The sequence below is a fragment of the Cervus canadensis genome, chromosome 19 (assembly GCF_019320065.1).
Source record: "Cervus canadensis isolate Bull #8, Minnesota chromosome 19, ASM1932006v1, whole genome shotgun sequence".
NCBI lineage: Eukaryota > Metazoa > Chordata > Mammalia > Artiodactyla > Cervidae > Cervus > Cervus canadensis.
The window spans coordinates 5749262-5772956 of record NC_057404.1 but is presented as its reverse complement, the minus strand read 5'-3'; the positions used below and the strand labels follow the sequence as shown (position 1 = coordinate 5772956).

General features: G+C 40.7%; 1 protein-coding gene across 19 annotated transcripts in view; it reads left to right on the top strand.

Moving 5' to 3' along the window:
• LIMCH1 (LIM and calponin homology domains 1) overlaps nucleotides 1–23695 on the top strand; it is a 347525-nt gene that overhangs the window by 247950 nt on the left and 75880 nt on the right. For 10 of the 19 annotated variants that reach the window (XM_043438432.1, XM_043438427.1, XM_043438433.1 and 7 more), the window contains 5 exons: nucleotides 3906–3936; nucleotides 5913–6023; nucleotides 14163–14358; nucleotides 19881–20133; nucleotides 21183–21449. In XM_043438432.1, the coding sequence (XP_043294367.1) occupies nucleotides 3906–3936; nucleotides 5913–6023; nucleotides 14163–14358; nucleotides 19881–20133; nucleotides 21183–21449 (858 nt within the window). Of the gene's footprint in view, nucleotides 1–3905; nucleotides 3937–5912; nucleotides 6024–13560; nucleotides 13791–14162; nucleotides 14359–19880; nucleotides 20134–21182; nucleotides 21450–23695 lie in introns of those variants that run through there. The other 9 variants (XM_043438438.1, XM_043438441.1, XM_043438440.1 and 6 more) reach the window with 5 other exon arrangements.

Genomic DNA, 23695 nt, shown 5'->3' with positions numbered 1-23695 from the left:
ACATAATTGGCATACACTATGATACTAGTTTCATATGTACAACATAGTGATTCAGTATTTGTGTATATTGCAAAATGTTTACCACAGTAAGTCTAGTTAACATCTGTCACTATATAAAGTGTATTTTTCTTGCAATGTGTACTTCTAAGATCTTCTCTCTTAGCAACTTTCAAATAAGCAATATTGTTTTATTAACTATAGTTATCATGCTGTACATTACAACCCCATTATTTATTTATTTTGTAACTAGAGGTTTGTACCTTTTGACCTCTCTTTAATATTTCTCATGGAAAAACTTTAGTTAAGGGCAAAAATAACAGAATAAAAGTTATGATATTTGAATATGGAAAGCCCCATAAACCTCATTTTAGTTCTCACATGCTCCATTTATTCTGTATCTAAATCCAGCCTGTATAAATCATTACTCAGTTTAGGAAATTGTTTCAGGTTCTGCCTCATCTCATATTTGTAGTTTCACCTGGGTGGCAAGTGACCAGAAACAATAGTAACTGTGCGGCATGGTCGGTAATCATTAGTCACACACTCATTGCTGAGAGGGTGAAGGAAAGTTCACTCTGACAGTGTTGGCAGCTGCATTCATTTTTTTTTTTTTTTTAAGTCACTCTAAACCAGTATGTTACTAAACCAGGAGAACACTGAGATTGATTAGTTTTAGAGATTTAGAACTCATATCACCGTTATTGCTTTTCTATAAAACCCTGGGCATCAGGAAATCCAGGGTCTACCTCTGCATGTGCTACCCCTTAGGTCTATAATCCAAGGCAAGATCCTTTGCTTCAGTAGGCCTCTGTGTCTTCATATGTAAAATGGAATTGGACAGAATATTCTTACGGGTATGATTCTAGCTAAAGCTTGCTCGGGGCAGATCTGGGAAGATGGTTCAACCAACTTCTAAAGAGACTTTAATTCAAAGACACAGAAAGCAATCCAAAGGAAAAAAAAGTCACTTAGACCAGTGGCTCACAATCACTTCTCAATTACTAGGCCGTCTTCCCCTCCTCCTGTTCTTTCCTCTGTCCTTTATCTTTCTTTTCCTTCTTTTCTCTGTCTCCTTCTCTTCCCAGTGCCTCCCTTCCCTTCTTTATCATATCTTTCCATTTATCTCCCATTTTATATTTCTTCTTATTTTCTTCCAAGTTTTTCCTTCACTTGAGGTTATTATTTTTGTTAAGAAACACTTGCCCATCACTTTCCCCTGTGACTGATATTTTTCATTCATTCAACAGATTTACTGAGCAGCTACTATGTGCCTGATCCTTTCTGGTCACTAGAGAATAGGCCTTCTGTTCACGTGGAATCTATATACCGTGTGTCAAGAAATGAGAAGTAAATAAGCAGATTTTTAAAAATTGCAGGGAGTGATAAGTGCTGAGGAGAAAATAAAATAGTAATAAAATAGATGATGTAAAAGATAGTGACAATTGCAATATGTATATATCAAATCATTGTGTTGCATACCTTAAACTTACATAATGTTTTATATCAATTATAGCTCAACAAAACTGGGGGGGGTAATAAAAAAGAAAGGGTGTCAAGAATAGTCTCTCTGAAGAGGTAGCATTTCAGCTGAGGACTGAGGCATGAAAGGAAAGCAAGAGCCAGCCATGCAAAGATCTACAGGGTATTCAGGGCAGAGGAAGGGTAGGTAGAAAGGCTAGGGAAGAAAAGCAAACTTGATGTCTAGGAAGAGAAAGGAGAGTGGCCGGCCAGTGTGGTAGAAGAGTAATGAGCAAGGATGAGTGTGGTGTGAGGGGTGGTTCACAAGCATTATAGGAGGTTGAATTTGGAATAATTATAGAGAAGGAATTTTTATTTCACTGTATGAATATTTAGAACATAAAGAACTTTATATGGAAATTATGCCATAAATTCATTTATGGCACTTAGAAAATCTTCTGTAGCCTTAAGGAGGATTGGGGCATGGAATGAACTATCCGCTTCACAACTTGTCTGTAAGTGATGCTGGTTTAACTTAGTACCGTCTGGGGACATTTGTAACACATGTGGATTTCATAGCTATGGTAAATGAAAGCAGAAACTGCTATATTTTTCTGCTTTCCCCTCTGAAAGTTGAGCCAAACATTAGCAGAGATGGAAAACACCCTGTTGACACCAATTAGTAGTGAAAGCAATAGGTAGAGGGGTGGATCCCAAAAAGAAAATTTTGATGCTTTTTTTTTTTAATTGGAGTATAGTTGCTTTAGACCACTGTATCAGTTACTGTTGTAGAGAAAAGTAAATTGGCCAACATATACATATATAATCTTGATACTTTTTCAAATTGTCTTTTTAAAAGTACTCTTTAGACTAGCTTTCTTTGTAGGTAATTTTTCTTACTTTTTTTTTTTTTTTTTTTGAGAAGTAACTTGAGTAGAGAAAGAAAGAAAGAGGGAGAACCTGCAAATGATTACTGGGTGTGTAATTTCGTGAGGTCTACCTGTAATGGGTGCCAGACAGCCTTGGTGAGAAATGAAAGCATAATCCAAGAGGGCTTGCAGCAAATACCATTCTAGAGAACTGCAGTGACTGGATGGAAAGGAGGAAGCCTTTGGGTTGCTCCCGAGGATGTCTCTGAAAAATTTAGAAGCGTTTTCACATAATTGGTTGTTATGTGGAAATCACTCAACAAATGTTTTGTGAGCTCCTAGTGTGTGCCAAGTGTGACTTTTTTTCAGAACTGGGTCACAATTTTTAGTCAAAAAATGTTCATTGTCAGTGCAGAAAAAGTCTTATGTTCCCTGTTCTTGTTTCTCACAAAAATTTCAAATCTTTCATAGATTTTTGTTTGCTTTCATCTAGTTTTGTTGTTATGTTCAGTTTTTTAAAATCCTAGCAAACACCTAAGCAGTTAATGACATATCATTCTTTCTGTTAATAGGGGGGAATATGAAACATGCTCTTAATCAAATCCAAATTGGACCACTGCTTCTTACAATGCAAGTGTCTGTTGATGGTTTATATCCTTAATGTGGCCTATGTTGTTTTCTGTTCCCTCAAATCTCAGTTGATTTAAAATTGTGCATCTGTTCATTAATCTGTACTTTGGGTCAGAATAGGCAGCAGTTAGGTAATTGTGATCTAAATATCTGAAGAAATTCTTGACTAGTTTTTTCAATAGAATTACGTTCTCCCTCCCCAACCCCAACTGAAGTTCTGTGGGAAAAAGAAATGTAGCTTTTGTTTTCCTAGTATTTATTTGTTGACATGCTAAAGAAAACTTAGAATAATTTAGAAGAAATTTTTATATTTCACTGTATGAATATTTAGAAAGTACCACCAAGTAGCTTTTTTGTTTATAGTTTGAGAATAAATGTTTCTGTATATTTAAGAATGTGTGTATATTTGAACATAGCATGCATATTTTCCTGCTAATGGCTAATCCCCAGCACTAATTTATGTCCATAGCAGAAAAGAACAAATATTTGGATAGTATTGCCTCTTCTACATATATTTTTCAGGTCTATTTAATTAAGTAGTTTTAGACCTTTGTTAAAAGTACTTGTATAAAGAAGATTTTGGAAGTGCAGTCAGATTTCAGTTTGACAGTGATATATAACCTAGGCAAAATTGTACTTGAACAGTTCAGCTTTGAGTATACAAATATAAACAGTCCTAGTTTTAAATGGAATTCTTCATTTTCCAGATGTTACAAAACATTCATCTTTCCATGGTGTACTATGGAATTTTAATCCCATATTATCCTTCTATATTTTGTTTTCTAAGTAGTTTTATTTAGTACCTGAAATTACTAATCGTAGACCTTAAAAATAATATATTTTGATGATTTCATTATATTTGTTAGCTTTCACATATATCTTAGAGATGTTGAAATGAAGATCACAGTGAAGAAACTGATCATTTTTCTTTTCCTTTTTCCTGATTAGGAGTCTTGATTATAGTAGGAAGCTGAAAAATGTAAGTGTTTTAGCTTACTTTCTAAGCTTTTCTCCTTCTAACATTGGTGGTTCAGGTATAAATTTTACCTCATAAGTTCAGTGCCTCTCGAATGCCTAGCTAGAAAGAATCATTCTTAGAAAACAAGTATATGTGCCTCTGATAGAAAAATTAATGTCAGTGATAGAAATAAAAATGGTAGTTTTTTTCGGGGGGGATGTCTCTTTAATTAGATAAGAGCTCCATCTGAAATAAATGAAAGCTTGCACTCTATTTGTAATTTGGTTTCTTAAACACAGAATGATCTGTCTGAGTACTAACATTACCTCTTTGCTGTTGGTAAGCACAGATGGGGTTATTAAATTAAGCAGTTGGGCAAGTTGGTTTTGGGAAAACATTAGTTTGATATAAATACCGTTGACTGTTGTGGGCCCGTACCTTTTGTGTATTTTTTTGCTATTAACCTTTGAGGTTTTTATTAGTACCTTCCAAAATCATCTTTTTCTAGTTAGATCTTATTTTCCAAGGGCAAGTACACTAGTGCTCTTTTAAGTTTAAATCGAAGAGTGTATGAAATGACCTTCTGTATATAAAATTTTAAAATTGGCTGCGACCCTCCACTTTTTAAAAAATTTCCAGGGTGCTGTTATATTTGACTGACATTGTCATTCTTACCTCCTTTTTCTTCCTCTATAAAACCAGGGTTATGTGCATTTTTCATCATACAATTTTAAACAGAAATCCCACAATCTAAGACACAACACAGTCCTGTCTTTTGTTCTCCTATTACACTTTCCAAGAGAGCCTCAAGCTCTTAGCACACATGAGTTATTTTATGGGCCTAGTTCATGTCCTGACATCTGTAATTGTCTGTACTCTAGAAATTTATTTGTAAGTAATCATTTAAAAAAGTATTTCTGGAAGTTTTGAAGGATTCTTAAACTAACATTTTCCCACAGAGGTAGGAAACCAAATCACATCGTAGCAGTGATGCACATAACCATATTTTGGGCCTGTTGCCATCTGGAAGCTTGTACATATATCATGTTGTCCAAAGCATTTTCTGGCCTAGCAAATAGAGGGAGGTACAGTAAATACTTCCCAACCTAGCTGAAGCATTAAGACCAAATGTGAAAACAAAATCGTAGTCTTAGCTTTTCCATAGGCTTGAGATCCCGGTCATTCAACTTTATGGAGCTCATCTTCAGATGACCCCTGTGGGGTTCTGTGGGAAAATCAGTGTAAAGAGAATTCACTTTTGTGGATAGTTTCTTTGGAAAAACAGGACAAAATTCACTTAGGACTGAAGCTTCAGACCAGGGAATATTCATAGACATTCTTAAACATTCAAACGGTTGCTAATTGGCAGTAGTCTTGCCCAGCCCCAAATTTCCCATCTCAGAATTAATAGGAATCTAACTAACTATACCCCAGAGCTAGGTCTCTGCAGAATGTATTCTTCATTACATTGCTGTCCTCTGACTTTAATTAGATATGTTTTGTTGATCTTGTTCTGGAAACCACTAATTACGTTTTCTCACTCCTTTGAAAAATTTTTGCTAATGGCCTTAGCAGAACCTCTGTGCCCGCAAGTAGAAATTATGGGCCTTTAAAGGTACCGCTCTTAAAAGGAATTGACAACCTGTTTCATTGCTCGCCTGGGTAAGACTCCAGAGTTTCTGAAAATTTTTGCTTCCTGGTTTTGAAACCTTCATGACGTGAAAATAGTTTTGGAAGATTTATTTTTCCTTCCTGCTCACATTCTCACAACCAAATTCTTCCTAAAACTAGGGTCTTATTTTCGCTACTGAATCATGTTTCTGTTGACTGGTGCAGAACTGGGTTCCTAGTAAAACAGTTTTACCTAAATGGATACCTCAGGGAAGGTGTTTTTTGTAAATTAGTGTTTCACATTCTCTCTTCCTGCTTTCCTGTTAGAGGAGCATTCTTGACTCTTAGCTGAAAAGTAATTCTCTGTGCACGATTCTGTATCACAGGTACTGGTGACCATTTACTGGCTGGGCAAAGCGGCCAACAGCTGTGCCTCGTACAGTGGGACTACGCTGAACCTGAAGGAGTTCGAAGGCTTGCTGGCTCAGATGAGAAAGGTAACTTGGCTTTTCTTCCTCATCCCGTGAGCTTTAGACAAGGTGGGAAAGCAACACGTTTGCTTGCTTTCAAGATCACTACAGGTCCGAGTGATGAAATCGCACAGGCCAGAGATGTCATGTGCTCAAGGAAGTGACCGCTTGTCTTACCCACGACAGCTTTGCCTCCTATACCCCACACCTACCTGAAATTTTATTCCCTTCTGAGAATGGGAGGGCTTATCTCTATACAACTTTAATTCCCAAAGAACAAATTCAGTCTCTCAGTATATGACTCTGGGTGCCAAAGAGCTCAGTGCCTGCTTTCTTGGGGAAATAATGCCTGAGTGAAACAACACAGTATTATACAAAAATGAAGACTCGCTCTGCACTTTGATCCTAAAGGTCATTTTGCTTACCTGTCAGGGCCTTGGTATGGGTGAGGTAACGTTGGCCAAGTTCTTGCCTTGGTCTCTGAAAAATTAGAAACATACTCTTCTGAGATGCATATCTTATGACCTTTGCATTTGAATGACCTGAAAATTTGGAAAACATGGTAATAGTCAGAGCTTTGTATTTAATTATGGGAAAGACTGACCTAAGGTAGGGATTTGTCCAAGAAAAAGTAGTATGTTTTCTGTGTGGCTGCCTGTGTATGCCTGTTGAAGATGCAGCAGTAAATAAGAATTCACCCGAAGTACTAGGATATGGTCTCTCCTGGGAGCAGCCCCACCCAGCAAGCCTCAGTGAGTAGGGAAGACTCATTTGGAATCAGTAATACCCATGGGTTTTGGATAAGACCCATAGTGCAGCCGAGATAACGAAGGCCTTCCTCCTCTTTCTTCTAACGTGAAAACTAAGTGCAGTAATGAGACCTCGGTGAGGGACATTCTGTATTTTATAGTTTTGCTTTTAATACTGAAAGCAAGAATTTGCTGCAATTTTCTAACAATTTATTCTTTTCTCCTTAAAGCAAATAGTTCTGACAGTTCTTTGTGTTTGGTTAGAAACAGGCTGGCTCATGAACGTTTAAATGGACAAAGCTTTCATATTGGTCTGTAACACATATAAACAAAGTCCTTTAAGCTCAATTCCTTGAAAAATAAACACACCGCTCAAACACATTGTTTCTTAGTCTTAACTCTTATTTGTCCTTTAATCTTCATCTCACTCCAAAGAGTTACTTAGGCAAAGTACAAAGGTAAGCTTTAGTCTGGATTTGTGAAATCTAAATGTTTATTGTTTTTTGTTAAATTTGGACTTGGATAATGATAGATGGATTATCTGTTTTAAACTATTTAAAAGCTCTGCCTCATAGTTTCCCTGCTTGATTCTCTGGAAATGTAATTTCTTCTCATTATTGACATTTCTTACTGCTAGTCTGGCTTCTTAAAAATCTGAGCATCTATTGGTCTCTGCAGCTGCAGAGTCTCTCCTAACTTCCCTTTCTTTTGAGATAGTTAGTTCTCAACAGCTGCCTTGAAAGGACCCGCTGTTGTGAACAGCTGTTACCTTTTTAATGAAGATAGATGTCACGGAACCCAAGGGAGTAGTTAGTACCACTGGACAAAGCATACCAACTAAACAAAACCAGCCCTGGTGCTCCCATGTCTCCATGCAAACTAGAGAGTAGCCCACCTGAACTTCACTGGTCTATTTGATAACTGGAAATATTAGATTCGTTTCTCCAGCAGTCATGTGTGGATGTCAGAATTGGACCGTATAGAAGGCTGGCACAGAAGAATTGATGCTTTCAGACTGTGGTGCTGGAGAAGACTCTTCAGCGTCCCATGGACAACAAGGAGATCAAACCAGTCAGTCCTAAAGGAAATCAACTCTGAATATTCATTGGAAGGACTGATGCTGAAGCTGAAGCTCCAATCCTTTGGCCACCTGATGTGAAAAACTGACTCATTGGAAAAGATCCTGATGCTGGGACAATTGAGGGCAGGAGGAGAAGGGGGCTACAGGGGATGAGATGGTTAGATAGCATCACTGACTCAGTGGACATGAGTTTGAGAAAACTCTGGGAGATAGGGAAGGACAGGGAGGCCTGTGTGCTGCAGTCCGTGGGGTCGCAAAGAGTTGAATAGACTTAGTGACTAAACAACAGTATTATCTCATTTTGTGTATTATTTTATCAATTAGGATTGAGTTTGGCTGGTCAATGTGGAAAACTCTACCAATGGCTTAGATTAAATAGAGTTTTATGTCAAACTCGCGTAAGTAAGATCTGGACATGAGGTGTCCAGGACTGGTGTGAAGGTTTTGTGACCAGCTGGGGCCTACTGTCTTTTTACTCCATGATCCTCAACTCATAGCCTTTTGATCCAAGGTAGCCATGCAAGCTTTAGCCTTCACGTCCTCCTCTTAACCCAGAGAAATCAGGGATGAGAAGAAGAAAGCTCTGTGCCTTACTTTAAAGACACTTCTGGGAAGTCATGCACTACACTTCTGCGTACATCCTGTTGACTTAAACTTGGTCACAGGTCCGTTGCTAGCTGCAAGGAAAGACTTGAGGAAAGTAGATTTTATTTCATTCTAAAAACTGCATGTGGACTTTGCTGGTGGTTCAGTGGTAAAGAATTTGCCTGCCAATGCAGAAGACATGGGCTCGATCCCTGATCTGGGAAAATCCCACATGTTGCGGGGCCTGGGAGCTACAACTACGGAACCCACATGTCACAGCTACTGAAGCCCGCATGCCCTGGAGCCACGGTCCACAACAAGAGAGGCCACTGTGATGAGAGGCCTGTGCATTGCGGCTGGAGAGTAGCCCCTGCTCACCGCAACTAGAGAAAAGCTCACGCAGCAACGAAGATCCAGCACAGCCAATAAACAAATAAAATTACAGTGTCCTGCCTCCCAGTGAAAAATAAAGAGCAGATTATGGGTATTTTCACTGGAAGAGAACTGGAAAACAGATACTGAGAGCCAGCTGGAATCTCTTCTGCACATACTCAGGCTGAAGTAGATTTGAAATTTAAAGCTTTTCTTTCACAAAGGCAACAATTTCCTTCATATTCATTTTTTTTCTAGTAGGAGAAATGTGCAAAAAATGATTAACGATGGTACACATTCTATAGTGCATTTAATATGTGTGGAGCCCTTAACATAAGTGTCTGACACATACTAGGTGTCCGTAGTAGGTTGCTATTGCGTTAGACCGTAAAGGCCTCTGAAGGCATGGTGATAATGGCCTTTCACTGGGCCTGGATATGTCAGAGAAGGTCTCCCAAAGGGGGGGACACCTAAGCTAAACCAAGGGGAGTTACTACAAGAATAGTGAACCATGGGGATGAGGGTGGCCCTAGAGATCTCAGGGTCTGGAACTATGTTGACTTTCTAGGTTCTTTCTCTTTCTTGCTCTCATCTCTTCCTGTCTGTCTTTGAATTCATCCTCTCCTTCTATAGGTAGACATTCTCCCATTGCAGAGAGTATGGCCAAAAGCAGAATTCTCTGCTTCTAGCTCCCTGCCCAGAAAGGCAAGGTATTCTCCTACCTGGCCCTGGTTGAAAAGTCCTGGGGTGCACTCTGGCCCCGTGTGGGTTCTATTTCTGAGCTAGTCAGTGTGACCAGGAGCAACATATACCGTGATTGGCCTAAACTACTCCTGTTTCAGATGGTGAGGGGTATTAGCAGAACGTGGGGATAAAGAGGGGGGAGATGGATAGGCCAACAAATACAAGACCTCGCCCTAGATGACAGCCACCATCAGCTTCTCTTCCCTTAATCTGCTTTATTTTTTCATGATACATACAGTCCAACTTTGTCTTCATTTACTGGTGTTTCTGTTTGCTTTTCTTCTTCCCTGCTAGAGTGTAGGGCCCAAGAGGGACAGGGTATTTCTCGAATTTGTGTAACATTATGTCCCCAGAACTGAGACAGTGCTTAGCACATAGAAGATGCTTGGTCAGTATCTGTAGAATGAATAACTTCCCAACCAGAGCGTGGTGGGTGGAGACAGCTCATCAGGCTGGAAAAGTAGAACCTGAAACACTCCAGAATAGAGTTTAACCGCCTTATAAATCAAAAGAAGCAGAAAATGGTGAGCAGTAAAACAGAGGCGTCTGGAGTTTCTCAGAAAGCATAAGTCATTCACCAACCCTAGCTGGTTCTCATTATCTCCGACAAAGGAGGATGAGAAGAGGACAGATGAGTGAAATAATCCAAAAATATTGTGGAAGCTAGTAGTTCCCACCCCATTCATTAACACACTTTTACTGGAGCAACCGACAGTTAGCACACTGGAGAGCCTTAAGTCTTATCCCCTCTCCTTGGAGTGCTCTCTGCAGAAGACAGGATGCAGCTACTGGGCAACTAGATGGGAAGCATAGACAACATCACAGATGCAAAGAAAGGAACATTTAGACTGTGCAAGCCTTTGCGTTGTTCATATCTTCTAACCCCTCTCGCAAAGCTTGCCTTTGGGTGTCTTGATGGAATCCAATAAGATTGTTTATCCTGCCAACATCCACATCTTTGTTTCCAATCTCTTGCTTCACCCTGAGGTTCCTATGGCCGAGGATGGCCGCAGGTGGCCTGGTTTACATTTGTCAAGCTGCCATTCAGCTTCCAGCTCTCACTTGATCCAAGGTCTTGTTCTTGGCTTTCTATGAAGTCATGAACAGAATGGCCTTTCTGTTTTTCTTTCCCAGAACTACCTGTGAGAAAGCAGCTGAAGCTCCAAGAAGCATGTTGACTTTCAGGGTTTTTTTCCTTTCTCTTCTCCTGTGGTTTGTAGGGTAGGGTAGGGGAGACACTTGGGAGTCTGGGAAAGCTTTCCTGATACTTGTTGTTGTTCAGTCACTAAGTCGTGTCCAACTGTCTGTGATCCCAGGCACTGCAGCGTGCCAGGCTCCTCTGTCCTCCACTATCTCCCAGAGTTTGCTCAAAATATGTCCACTGAGTCAGTGATGCTATCTAACCATCTCATCCTCTGTAGCCGCCTTCTCCTCCTGCCCTCAGTCTTATCCCAGCATCAGGGTCTTTTCTAATGAGGTGGCTCTTCACATCAGGTAGCCAAAGGATTGGCGCCTCAGCTTCAGCATCAGTCCTTCCAATGAATATTCAGGGTGATTTCCTTTAGGATTGACTAATTTGATCTTGCAGTCCAAGGGACTCTCAAGAGTCTTCTCCAGCACCATAGTGTAAAGCATCAGCTCTTTGGCACTCAGCCTCCTTTATGGTCCAGCTCTCACGTCCACACATCACTACTGGAAAAACCACAGCTTTGACTATACGGACCTTGGTCGGCAATGTGATGTCTCCTTTTTTCATACACTGTCTAGGTTTGTCATAGCTTTCCTAAAGACCAAGTGTCTTTTAATTTCATGGCTCCAGTCACTGCCCACAGTGATTTTGGAGCCCAAGAAAATAAAATCTGATACTATTTTCTTGAAAATCCAGTTTTGTAATGCTGTACCAAGCAGCTTGTAAAATTGTGTCATTTCTAGCATTTCTAGATATGGGCTTCCTAAGTGTTTGCCCTCCCTGATGGGAAATTGGGCCCAAGGCATCTAGTTATGGGATGCAAATGGAGAAGGAGATAGAAGAGTATCAGTGTTTATATAAGATTATGTCCTTAACTGTACTTATAAATTTTATATGATTTATATATTGACATTTACATGCCAAATGAATGCGTAGCTAACATTTTTTGAGCACTTACCCATCAGGCATTTTTCTGAATGCTTTCCATGTGGTAATACAGTTAACCCTCCCAGCAACCCTATGACATAAATATTATTGGCTCCATTTTACAGATAAGAAAACTGAACTTGGCCAAGGTCAAATAACTAGCCCAAGGTCAGACAGCTGACAAGGGGGTGGAGCCAGGAGTCAGCTGAGCTTCCAAGACCATGCTTTTAACCTACTCCAAACTCTCTTTTGCAGCAGGTATAGGTTGGGAATCTAGGCATACACAGCATTTAGTGAAGGGGGACTATCCAGGTTAGCATCATCCGGTATAAGCATGGGTCTTCCCAGATGGCACTAGTGGCAAAGACCTGCCAATGCAGGAGACATAAGAGACACAGGTTCGATCCCTGGGTCGGGAAGATCCCCTGGAGAAGGGCACAGCAACCCACTCCAGTATTCTTGCTGGGAGAATCCCATGGACAGAGGAGTCTGGTGGTCTGTCGTCTATAGGACTGCACAGAGTCAGACACGACTGACGCGATTTAGCATGCAAGCGTACGCAGGCAGTAAGTATACAGCGGTTGGAAGAGGTGATGCTGCTGACGGCTGTCATTATACTGAAGTGCATCTGCTGTCAGCTTTTGCCATCTGGGAGTTGGAGACTAAGTCCTCTGTCAGAATCGCAGCTTGGCCGATTACTGCGTGACCTCCGTCAAGTTACTCAAACTCTCTGATTCTTTTCTATAAAATGGGGACAACGCCAACCACATCACTGGGGAGTAGGTTGTGCAGATTGAATGACAGAGCCTACAAAAAGCATCAAGCATAGCCCCAGACACAGAGTAAGTGTTCAATAACATTAGCCATTTGGCCTGTTCTCAGTGGATAAATAACCCAAGATAATTACTTGCATTTCCAAAGAAATTAAATGCAAAACCGTATCCAATTTAGATATATAATTTTCAGTTAGTCATGAGTTCTTCCTTTTCCTGCTGAAAGTCAGGCCTGGCTTTTGTACGAGTCCTGGTTAACTTTTGACCTACAAGTAAACTACCTTCATTTCCATAACTGGAATTTCTGCCTTCCTCCGGAGGGTCATGTCAGCTGAACTCACCCGGGCCACATTCAGGTCCTCGGCGTGGCGGCTGCAGGGTGCCTCTCTCCACACTTCCCTTCCCCTCTCGCTCACTGAGTCCTGATGCAAGAGCTGTGTGTGCCTGTGAATGACACCCGCCCTGTCCCCCCAGAGGGCCCCCCACGGGGGAGAGTCAGCGGATCTAACTAAAGTCAGAGTCAGAGGTTATAACTGATGGAAGCCGCTGGACAAGGCAATTCCTGCAAAGACACTGGCTGTGGTGGGCATATAAGTCAGTGTAGACAGTGTTTAAAAATTGCTGACATGGAGTATATTTGTTTGTTTGTTTTTCCTTTCTATGGGGAATGTGGAGGGTACCTGGCTGAGCATCCCAGGAAATCTGCAGTGGGGCCTTTCAGTCTTTGTGGATGTCATTCCCAGCCCTGATTTTAAGCAACAGTCTGGGAGAGATTAAGCTGAGGTTTATCTTTGAGTGACCGGAGTTATTTCTGTTTTCGTCAGCTTGGACTCTTGTAATTAATGCTAAGACACTGGCGGGAACAAGGCTTTTATTATAATGTGAGGGTGAGGATGGCTTTGACTGACCTTTCTTCTGCTGGAGTTTCAGTGTTTTAGTATGTGCTGCTTGCGCTGGAAAGAATTTATAATCACAGGCTGTCAAAGACAGCCATTGTTTTCACTGCTCTGAACATGTGGGTCAGCCACAAGTGCTTTCAGCTCCCCCAGCGCCAAGAGCTGGCCGAGAGGGAGAGCATGCCTGGATTCTTCTGAAGCATCAGGAAAAGCATTTTGCATATTTTTCACTGCTTCTTTTTTTTTTTTTTTAACTTTTTGCCCCAGAAAAGACAGCTCCCTTTCAGAGCAGGAATTTCCCTTCAAGGTAGCAGAAGATGGAGCATACTGCTCCAGGATTTTATGAAACTGATTCTGCTGCAAAAACAAATGCTGGGTGCCTCAGCCAGACAGCGTAAACAGAAGCAGTTGTACAACTAAACGAGGGGCTGGGTCCCGGAACAGACATGCAGTTATGGATCCTGAAAGACGGGTCAAGGTTAAGGTTTTTGTTTTTCACTTTTCTTTTCATCTTTTATTGTATTCTTGTGAATCCAAACTTGATGATCTTTTATTCTTAATTTCTCAAATTTTTTTTTTTTAAACATTGTGGACTACGAGATGCCTGGGGATTTTTTATTTTTTTAATGTGTGTGATTTTCTCATTGAGAAAGTTGTAGCAGGGAAGGGTTGAAGAATGAAATGTTGACTTGCAGATGATAATCAATGTGATAACTGCTTGCTGTAGCCTTTCCAGTGATTGTATATGCAGGGTTTTTTGGAGACCGCCGGGGACTGATTTTCCTGAGATTCACAGGCTCTGTGTCTGTTGCAGTAAGGTCTGTAATCCTTTTGTTTTCTTCTTGAACAGGAGACTGATGACATTGAGAGCCCTAAACGTAGTATTCGAGACAGTGGCTACATCGACTGCTGGGACTCGGAGCGCAGTGACTCCCTCTCTCCCCCTCGACACGGCAGAGATGATTCCTTCGACAGCCTGGATTCCTTTGGCTCCCGTTCCCGGCAGACTCCTTCGCCAGATGTAGTCCTCAGGGGAAGCAGTGATGGTAGGTTGGAGCCTTAATAAACTGCACTTCTTAGAATGAAACACTAACAAGAGCTGCCTTGTCCCCAGCCGAGAGATTGGCACTGGGAAGACAGACTCCATACCTTCCTTGCGGCAACTCTAAACTGGTAGGAAAAAAAAATCTCTTAATGTTGTTTTTTGGTGGTCCTTAGAATTTGGGTTGCCTTTGCCAGCGGTTGGTTTGAACATTGCCTCAGTGAGCATATCTTCTGTTGGAAAATGTGTTACATCATTCCTCCCTGGGTCTCAGTGAATCAAGAGGCTGTACAGACCATTAGCTCATAAAGTGTGCTGGAGGTTTATATGTTCCAGGTACGAGGAAGGGAAATGCTTGAGTGAGTACCACACTGTATAAGTGAAAATGGATCAACTTCCAGCAAACTGGAAACACACGGCCCAGACTTATGACAGCTCGGAAGCTTGGGACTGTGAAACTTTAATTGGCATGGTTTTGCCCATATTCGATGCTTATGGTAACTGACCGTTGACTAGAGCGATGCAGGTGGTCCTTGATGTATTGAACACAACCCAGACTGCTTGTTTCTTCAGAGGCTGGGTTTGATTTAAATCTCCTGGATTTTATATCACCTGAAAGGAATGATCATTTTTCTTTACAAAAATGTATGGTCATGCAACCTGATGTAAGTTTAATGCATATTTTTCAGAAGCCGTTTACCTTACTTATCTTGTGCCTTTGTGCTTTTGTTAATAAGAGGGGAAGATAGCTTGGTTCTGCGTGTGTAAACTTGGAGAAAGACTCTCAGGGGAATTCTTTTATTTGTGTCTATTTCTTTTTATTAGAAAAAGAAATAATTAGCTTCTGATTGAAGCTCATATGTCTAGAGACTTTAAGTCTTCTGTCTGAGATGAAAATTTTATTTTATAGCTGAAAGATCCCTTCCAGTTATAAAATTCTATGTTACTGAAGTACTTGGGTGTTTAATATGCCCAGGTCCTGAGTTCATTACTCGACCTCTGGTATCTCATTTAATCCTTAGCACAGATTATGAGATGCCCAGTATGTGAGTGAGTTCTCTCACAGGGCTATGAAACACTCCTTAGCCATATTTTACAGATGAATCTTAGGTTAAGAAACCATCCTAACATTTTAAGTGCCCCAAATCACTGTAAGCAGCGTGACAATGTTAGCCTCGAGAAGTGTGAGTCCAAAGCTTATACCCTAAAGCTTAATTTACTCACACTTCTTTCTGTTTGCTTAATAGATTTTTCAGATTCTAGCATGACTGAACTAATGCTTTTGTTTAGTACTTAAACTTGCCAGCAAATAGATTAGCCTCAGGGCCATATCGTATGTGACTCCTAAAGAATTCCATGGTGCATTGTGAGCTGCTTGAAAAACATTTCTACAATTTTACATGACATCTTAAGTCCCACCCACAGTATTGGAAGTTGCAATACCAACTGCATGATCTAATTGAACTTTAACATAACTCAAAGAGAGATTTACTTTCATGAAACATATCATAACTAAACTATTGCATCCATATTATTTTGATTGTTTTAAAGAATTATTATTGTCTCATCCTGGTTTTTAATAACTGGTAATGTGGATCCTTTATTTATTCTGTCACCAGCTTCGAGGGGTTCAGAGTTTATAATGAGCCACATCTTGAAGGGATTTGAGATGGTAATTACTAATATTGTCCTAATATGTGCTCAGGCACAGTTTCATTTGCAGCAATTAAGATTGATAAGCCAGAGTCTTTTCATAACAGTTTTTCCCATGTAGAGAAAAACATGAAATTGAGCTTCACAAAACACCAGCCGTGAAAGAGCATCTTAACACACAGATTTCTCCAATCAGTCTGATACCTTCAGGCTCGTATTCTTGTAAACTAATCAAGACCTAATGAGGTTTTAAAGAAAAACAACACTTTTTGTCTGCCTTTAACAATGTGGTATAATTTTATCCAAATTGATGTTGTATTTCATTAGAGTTTATGGTATATTTTTTAAGTGATGTAATCAAGAAGATTGCTAGTCCTAATAAACACTTTCTAATTTAGAAGAACTTTTTTTTTTTTTTTAAATTCTTGAAAATTTACTTCCTAGGACTCATAATCAACTAAGGAAAGTCTTACCATGAGATTTTCCAACTCCATATTGGGTCGAGAGAGAGTTTTCATTTTGTTATTACTGAGGCCCACTGACCCATTCAATAGGGATAGTCAAGAGCCACGTACATAAGAGGTGCCGTGACTCTATGGGTTGGACACAAGCCGCACGGTAAGGAAGCTGTGGGTCCCAGGGTCAATTCAGCCTGTCTTGCCTGATAGGCCCCCAGTTCCTCCCTCGCTTTCACTGAGATGCCTTCTGAGGCTCCACTGAAGAGGAAGTACAAAATCTTCCACTCGGGTGCTTTTAAAATTAAGAACATGTTTTATAAACATAATGCATTTTGTTAAATGAATATTCTTATCTCTTATATAAAAGGTTGGTTAAGGGAGAGAAATAAGGAATGAGAGAAATTAAAGTACTAGAGGAAGATGAAAAAGTAGAGGGTTGGTGGTGTATATGGTAAAGTCAAGGTGAAAGTGAGGCGCTCAGTCATGTCTGACTCTGGGCAATCCCTGCCCTGCTCCTCAGTCCATGGGATTCTCCAGGCAAGAGTACTGGAGTGGGTTGCCATTTCCTTCTCCAGGGGATCTTCCCGACCCAGGGATCAAACCCAGGTCTCCTGCACTGCAGGCAGATTCTTTACCATCTGAGCCACTAAGGAAGCCAGTATATGGTAAACATAGGTTAAAAAAAAAAGAAAGACTCCTAGTTGTTGGAAGGGAGAGAAATGTAGACCCAGTGGAAAGGAAGGATCGGACTTTGATAAAAGCATGTCATCATGGTCATGTGCGCTATTGGGCATAGATGGAGAAGCCACCCTAGTACATTTTCATCTTTTCAGGATTAAGTCAAAATCTTTTGAAGTCTTGGCCTGAGATAAGAAGAGTTCTAACACTTGGGTGCTTTAGGTATCAGGTAATCCTCACAACAACTTATGAAAGCTGTATTATCACCTTATTTCCAATGAGGACCCTGAGGAACAGAAGGGTTACATTCCCCAGTCACACATCTAGGCGATGATGGAGCTGAAATTAGACCCTGGTCTCCAAGTCCAGAAGGTTACACTGCTTTCAACTAAGTCACTCTGCCTCTGGGCATTTGTAAATTAACTCTTTTTGAAGTGTCTGTTGAAGACATTTATCAAAGAGTAATTGGAGAGGAGGGGGAGGTGATCCATTTATGTGTTAAACAACCTATTTTGAGACTCTCAGTGTATTATAGGTAATATGTTTTTAGATATTGTACCAAAATAAGTTTCATAGATTATAGGGTTTTAGAACAGAGTGAATAGTGACAGCTCTATTCCATGCTAGGCCTTCACAGTTGATTGAAGAATCATTTTCTTTCCTTCATTTATTCAGCAAAGTACAGTCAGGATGCCTTTAAGCAGGGGGCATTGCACCCAAAGTTAGAAAACTGCAATAGTGCATGTGATGATGATGATGTCCTTTTATCAAACTCTGATCCTTCCTTTCCCCAGGGCCATGTTTCTCTCCTTCCAGCAACCAGGGGTCTTTCTTGGGCTGGAATCTGGAGAACAGAAATTGGAGTCTTGAGCTGTTACTTACCAGCCGTGGAGAAGGGGCCCTTTAGGGGTCTCTTTGAGCCTCTGTTTTCACCTCTGTATCATGGGGAAAATATCAAATAGGGAAACAAATCCAAGTGCTTGGCAAGGCAAGGTAGTATTAGTGTTTGTTATAAAGCAATTCCCCGAGGGCTCTGAGTATTTTGTTATGATACTGAGACAGATATACGTGCTAAAAGACTTGGGGTGAGAAGGGAACTAAGTTATGAATCAAAAACCAACAAGTAATGAAATGGTCAAAACTCCAGAAGGGAGGCTGAAGGTCAGTGACATGAATAATTCATAAACTGAACATTTCATCTGCAACAATGAACAACTTGTTTATGGTCAATGCTTTTAACTTTCATCGTTGTGTAAAAGCCATTAAATCATTTAATCTCCAGGGCAGGTTATGTCATTCCTATTTTTTTACAGAAAAGGATGAGCAGGTGTATTAGAGACAAGCCTGGGAGCCCACAGCTCATCAGTGACAGATCGGGAACTATTAGCATGAAGAGTAGTCAGTGTTTGTTAAGCGCTTACTCAGGACAAGGACCGTAGCAGTAGTCTCACACGTATCTGATCCTCCCAGCGGTGCTGCGAAGTAGGTGACACTGCTATCCTCACTCTATTAAAGACTGGAGAACTAGCGGTGTTACTTTGGCATTGGTCCCTGCCCCACGCGAAGCCTTGCTGAGTGGCAGAGCTCAGTACAAAGTGGATCTGACATAACGGCCTGCACTACCCGCTTCTCTAAGGCTGCCACATCTCTCGACTTTTAGTTTAAGGTTCTTTTCACAAATGTAAAGAAGTCAATTTCTGTTTGCTATCAATGGAGTTGAAGGACCCTTTTATACGGCACTCACTGATTAAGAGTTTTCAACCAGCGTTCAGATGGTGGCTGCCTGTCACAGGAATGCATGTTTTGATGACAGTTTCAGTCCAGTGGATGTTAGAAATCTGATGAGATGAGACTCAGGAAACAAGGATACAGTATAATTTGGATACTGACCAGTGAAAGACTGATGTTGGTAACGTTGAATTCCTTTGCGTTGTATAGAATGCTCTTTAAGCTAGACTAATTCATTGATTCGTCTGATCGTTTGAGTATATCCATTGTGTGCAAAGACCATGTGATAAGTACTGTGAAGGGTATAAAGCCCTGTTCTCAAAATACAAAATAGAAAGGATAAAGTGCCAGAAGAAAAATAGATCATCGGGCCATAGTGTTCACAGGAAAGAACTGCCTCCAGCGCTGGGTACCAGGAAGGGCTCTGATATAGAGGAATATGCATTTATAATAACTCAAGCCATTTCCTGGAAGGCAAACTCTTGGTATAATCCATACTGATCATTTTTCTGAATTCCTATAGTTCTTATATGTCTGTGCTCCTTGACTATAACGAATATTCTCCAGGTGTTTCATGAATTGGCTAAAGGTACGTCAAAGACAAAGGATAATAATAATTCTTATTTGTGAGAATATCTAGTGCAGAATAAGACATGCAACAACAGGTACTGTGTAAAAACTCCGTAAATTTATTTTTTCTTTTGAGACTTGCAGAATCTGAGCAGGCATCTAGTCCTATTGCAAATGTATTGTTAATTGTAACTCTCAGATACAGCTAAACTTACTTCTTTTTTTTTTAATTTGACTTTTTTCTCTCTTGATTAGAATTGAGAGCTTTTCCCAGAGTGGACTAACTTCGACTGATACTTTCGATTTGTTAAGTGAATAATTTAAGGAAGTAATCCCCGGAACCCACAGATTTAACCACATCCCCCATACTGTATACTTGCCATTTGGAATTTTATTGCTAGCCCGGCACACTGTCTCAGCACCTGTCCTCTCTCCCCAGGGAGGGGGAGCGACTCTGAATCCGACCTGCCCCATCGGAAGCTGCCCGATGTGAAGAAGGATGACATGTCTGCGAGGCGGACGTCCCACGGTGAGCCGAAATCAGCAGTGCCTTTTAACCAGTACCTCCCCAACAAGAGCAACCAGACAGCTTACGTCCCCGCGCCTCTGAGAAAGAAGAAGGTGGAGCGAGAGGAATATCGGAAGAGTTGGAGTACCGCCACCTCCCCCCTGGGTGGGGAGAGGCCCTTCAGGTAAGACCTGGGCTGTGCTCCTCCTGTCCTGGCTTGTGATGCAGGAACTACGGCCCCTGGATATGAATGAGCCCCAAGAGCCACTGTAGACCATTGATGTGAGATTACAGATGGAGGTGGGAAGAACAGACCTTCAGAGAGAGATCGTCAATAGGATAGAAGCTTCACGAAGGCACCTACAACTGTGCCTGGCACACAGTAGGTATTCAACCAACACTGGTCTAATGAGTAGATTTTTGAAACCAGCTCCGTCATCAGGACGTTGAGAACAGATCTGTCATCCATATCCTTCCCTGGAGACTATCTGACTCCCAGTCCTGTTAGATTAGGTACAATAAGACCTTTTATCTACATGGAAGTTTATCTAGACATAAGCTCAAGCATTATGTAAGGGATGCGTGAACATGCTTGAGTCGTAGGTAGAAACAAACAGTCCTAATGAAATGGAAGAAGCATTGGACTTCTCGTCTCTTTAGGGAAGCAAGCAGTCTTTCCCCTAATCTCTGATTATGTTTTTGTATTTCTTCATTCATTTATTCAGTAAGAATGTGTTTGTTGAGCATCTACCATGTGCTAAGTAGTAGATCTTTTAGGTGTTGGGGACCCAATAGAAGGTAAGATAGAGTCTTTGCCTTCAAAAACCTTACAGTCTAATAAAAGAAACTTATAACCTGGTCTAATCCTTTTAGCAAAACCATCCTGATCATTGCTTGGTTATTTTTTCTGGTCTACCTTTATTATCTATGATTTTCCATTGAGTAAACATTTTATTCAAAGTTGTAGTTATTAAAGAAAACATGAATTTTGCCTTTCTGTCAGAAACGGTTTTTGCCTATCAAAGTTTGAAATAGCTTTCAATCAGTGTGGAGATCATGATGTGTTGTATTAACAAATGGCTGCATTTAATTTTCTTCATGTTACCAGAATAGTATTGCATACTATGATCCTTTTTCAAGTGGAAGTAATATCAGAACGACCAGGAGCTGATCTATGATCTGCTCCCCAGCCTCGTGAGTTAGTTTGGTCAATTATGTTGTCCAACTCACTAGCTATCCTGAAACGATAGAGGAAGAGGAAAGTGAAGTGGGGTCTCCTTGTGAAGAGGACCCCGTCAGTCAAATGGACACCAGTGGGAAGCCGCCTGATGGTGGGTCAGAACTGCCCACCAGCTGTGGGAAGGAGCAGCCTCCTCCAGAGGGGGCTGTGGTGGCACCAGCTCCCAAGTCTGACGAGAAAGCTGCTGCTGAAATGCAGAAGCGCAGAAGGCTGGAGCAAGCCGGAATCAAGGTCATGCCAGCAGCCCAGCGCTTTGCCAGGTTAGCTGTGCGGGCCCAGGACTAGCCTGGCTGGCTTTGTGCATGCCCGGGGCTTTGGAATCTGTCTGATGTGGTGGAGTTTCCATCTTGTTTGCCCACTTCCTGCTTTACCCGTTGCATCATTATTTCCTACTTGGAGCAAATAGAAATAGCTAATCGTCTTTGCCTTCAGGCCTGTCTCTGCCAGATTTTTGGTTATTTTAAATGGAGGTAAAGAGTGAGCTTCGTGCTGCTTGAGTAGACCTTGTCCTGGTCAAGGATGTGTGGTCAGTCACTTGTGGGCTACAGGATGTATCTGGCAATAACATCTGATTTTTCAATTGTTTATGGCTTGTTAATTTTCACACTACTCCTAAATGGCTCTTATCTTCCTTTACACATCACTAGAAAATAGTTCCTTTGGCATGGGAAGCACCGTCTTTAGAAAGAGTGGCTGTCTGACAAAAATCCACTTACTTTCTTTGTCCCAAGGGAGTAGTAAGTACGATTAGGTTTATTTGACTCATGTCTAAAACTTGTTGATTCAGAAACAAAGAATGGAGTAATTACTTCTCTTCGTTGTAACAGAGGCACTAGTATAGGTCCTGGTGGCCTCGAGTTACATGAGGTATGGAGACCCTCAGCAGCTGAAGTCACAGAGAAATGTGATTGTGCAGTTTCATGTAGTGTTTGGAGAAGCCAGTTAATTTTTGCCATGTAATAGCCACGAAGATCCTAACAGATAATAGTGAGACCAAAATTTACTGGACAAATGGTAATTCACAACAGTTTGACCATTGAAATTCCTTTGCCACTTGCTCTCTCATTGAATCCTGCAAGGTAGGTGATATACCCATTTTTTCAAGCAGAATAAGCGGAGGATCAGTGAACGTCGTGACTTCCCCGTCTCTGAGACACTTACTGCTGACCTGGTGGCCACCTTCAGGTTTCTCTGACTGCAGCGTCACCGCTGCCTCCCACACGTTTGACAGAATGTTTTCCATCCCTCTGTACAACTCCCTGTGTGGTTACTCTGTGGTCTAGATCTTCACTGAAAATTCCAGCACTGGCTTATATGGATTTAATCTTAGGGTGGCTTTGTATTGATAATACACCGAGGATATAATTCTTCCTGTCTGTGGTATCCCACAGATAAACACGTCTGTCCTAAATGTGTATGTGCTTCTAGAAAACTCTGACATAAAACTGTGCTTATGCTACAAGAAACTCTCGGGGTTTCTAAAATTATAAAGGGTAATGTCATACCATCTTAAAAACAGAAATAAATCCAGATATTCTTTAAATTGCAGTTCAGAGACCTTTTGAGACACAGGCTGTTTCAACATCATTTGAGCGTCTGTGTATGTCAAAGACCCGGCTAGGTGCTGAGAAAATCAAAATGGAGTATATCCTCTTAACGGTTTTCAGTTTTTCCTGCTTCTGTCTTCAAGCCTAGGGCACTGTGGAAATCAGTAATAAGTGATACAGATAAGAGAGTGAATTTATTAAAAAAAAAAAAAAAAGCTTTAATCTTAATTTCCTTGACACACATACCTTCATTTTTATCACATCTGTGAAGTCTGTAACTAAAAGTTACCAAAGACACCATCATCTTTTTTATTGTTTTTCTTGTTATTTTCAAAAATTGCCAATGTTTGAGTTTTAAAATCTCATTTTTAAAAAATTGATTTTTTTCCATAATTACTAATGCTGTTGACTGTCACAGCATGTATATTGGCTACTCGGGTTTTTTCTTTTTCCTACAAAGTCCCTCATATCTTCTGTCATTTACTTTTGTACTTTTAAAAAAATGTATTATTGTGGTAAGAACACTTGGCATGAGATCTATACTCTGAACAAATCTTTAGCTGTCCAATACAGAGTTGTTCACTGTAGGTACAATGTTGTATACCAAATTCCTAGAATGTATTCAGCCTGCTTAACTGAAACATTATCCTATTGATTAGCAATCCCTGTTTCACCCTCCCTCCATCCCTAGTGACCACCTTGCCATTCTCTGATTCTCTGTATTTGACCATTTTAACTACAGGATGTAAGTGGAATCATGCCATTTTTTTCTTTCTATGACTCTGGCTCATTTCACTTAATGTCCTCGAAGTTCGTACATATTATCACATATTACAAAATTAATTCTTCTTGGAGGCTTAATAATCTTCCATTGTATGCATGTACACAACCTTACCCTTATTCATCCCTTGATAGACATGTGGGTTGTCTCCACATCTTGTTTGTTATGAATAATGATG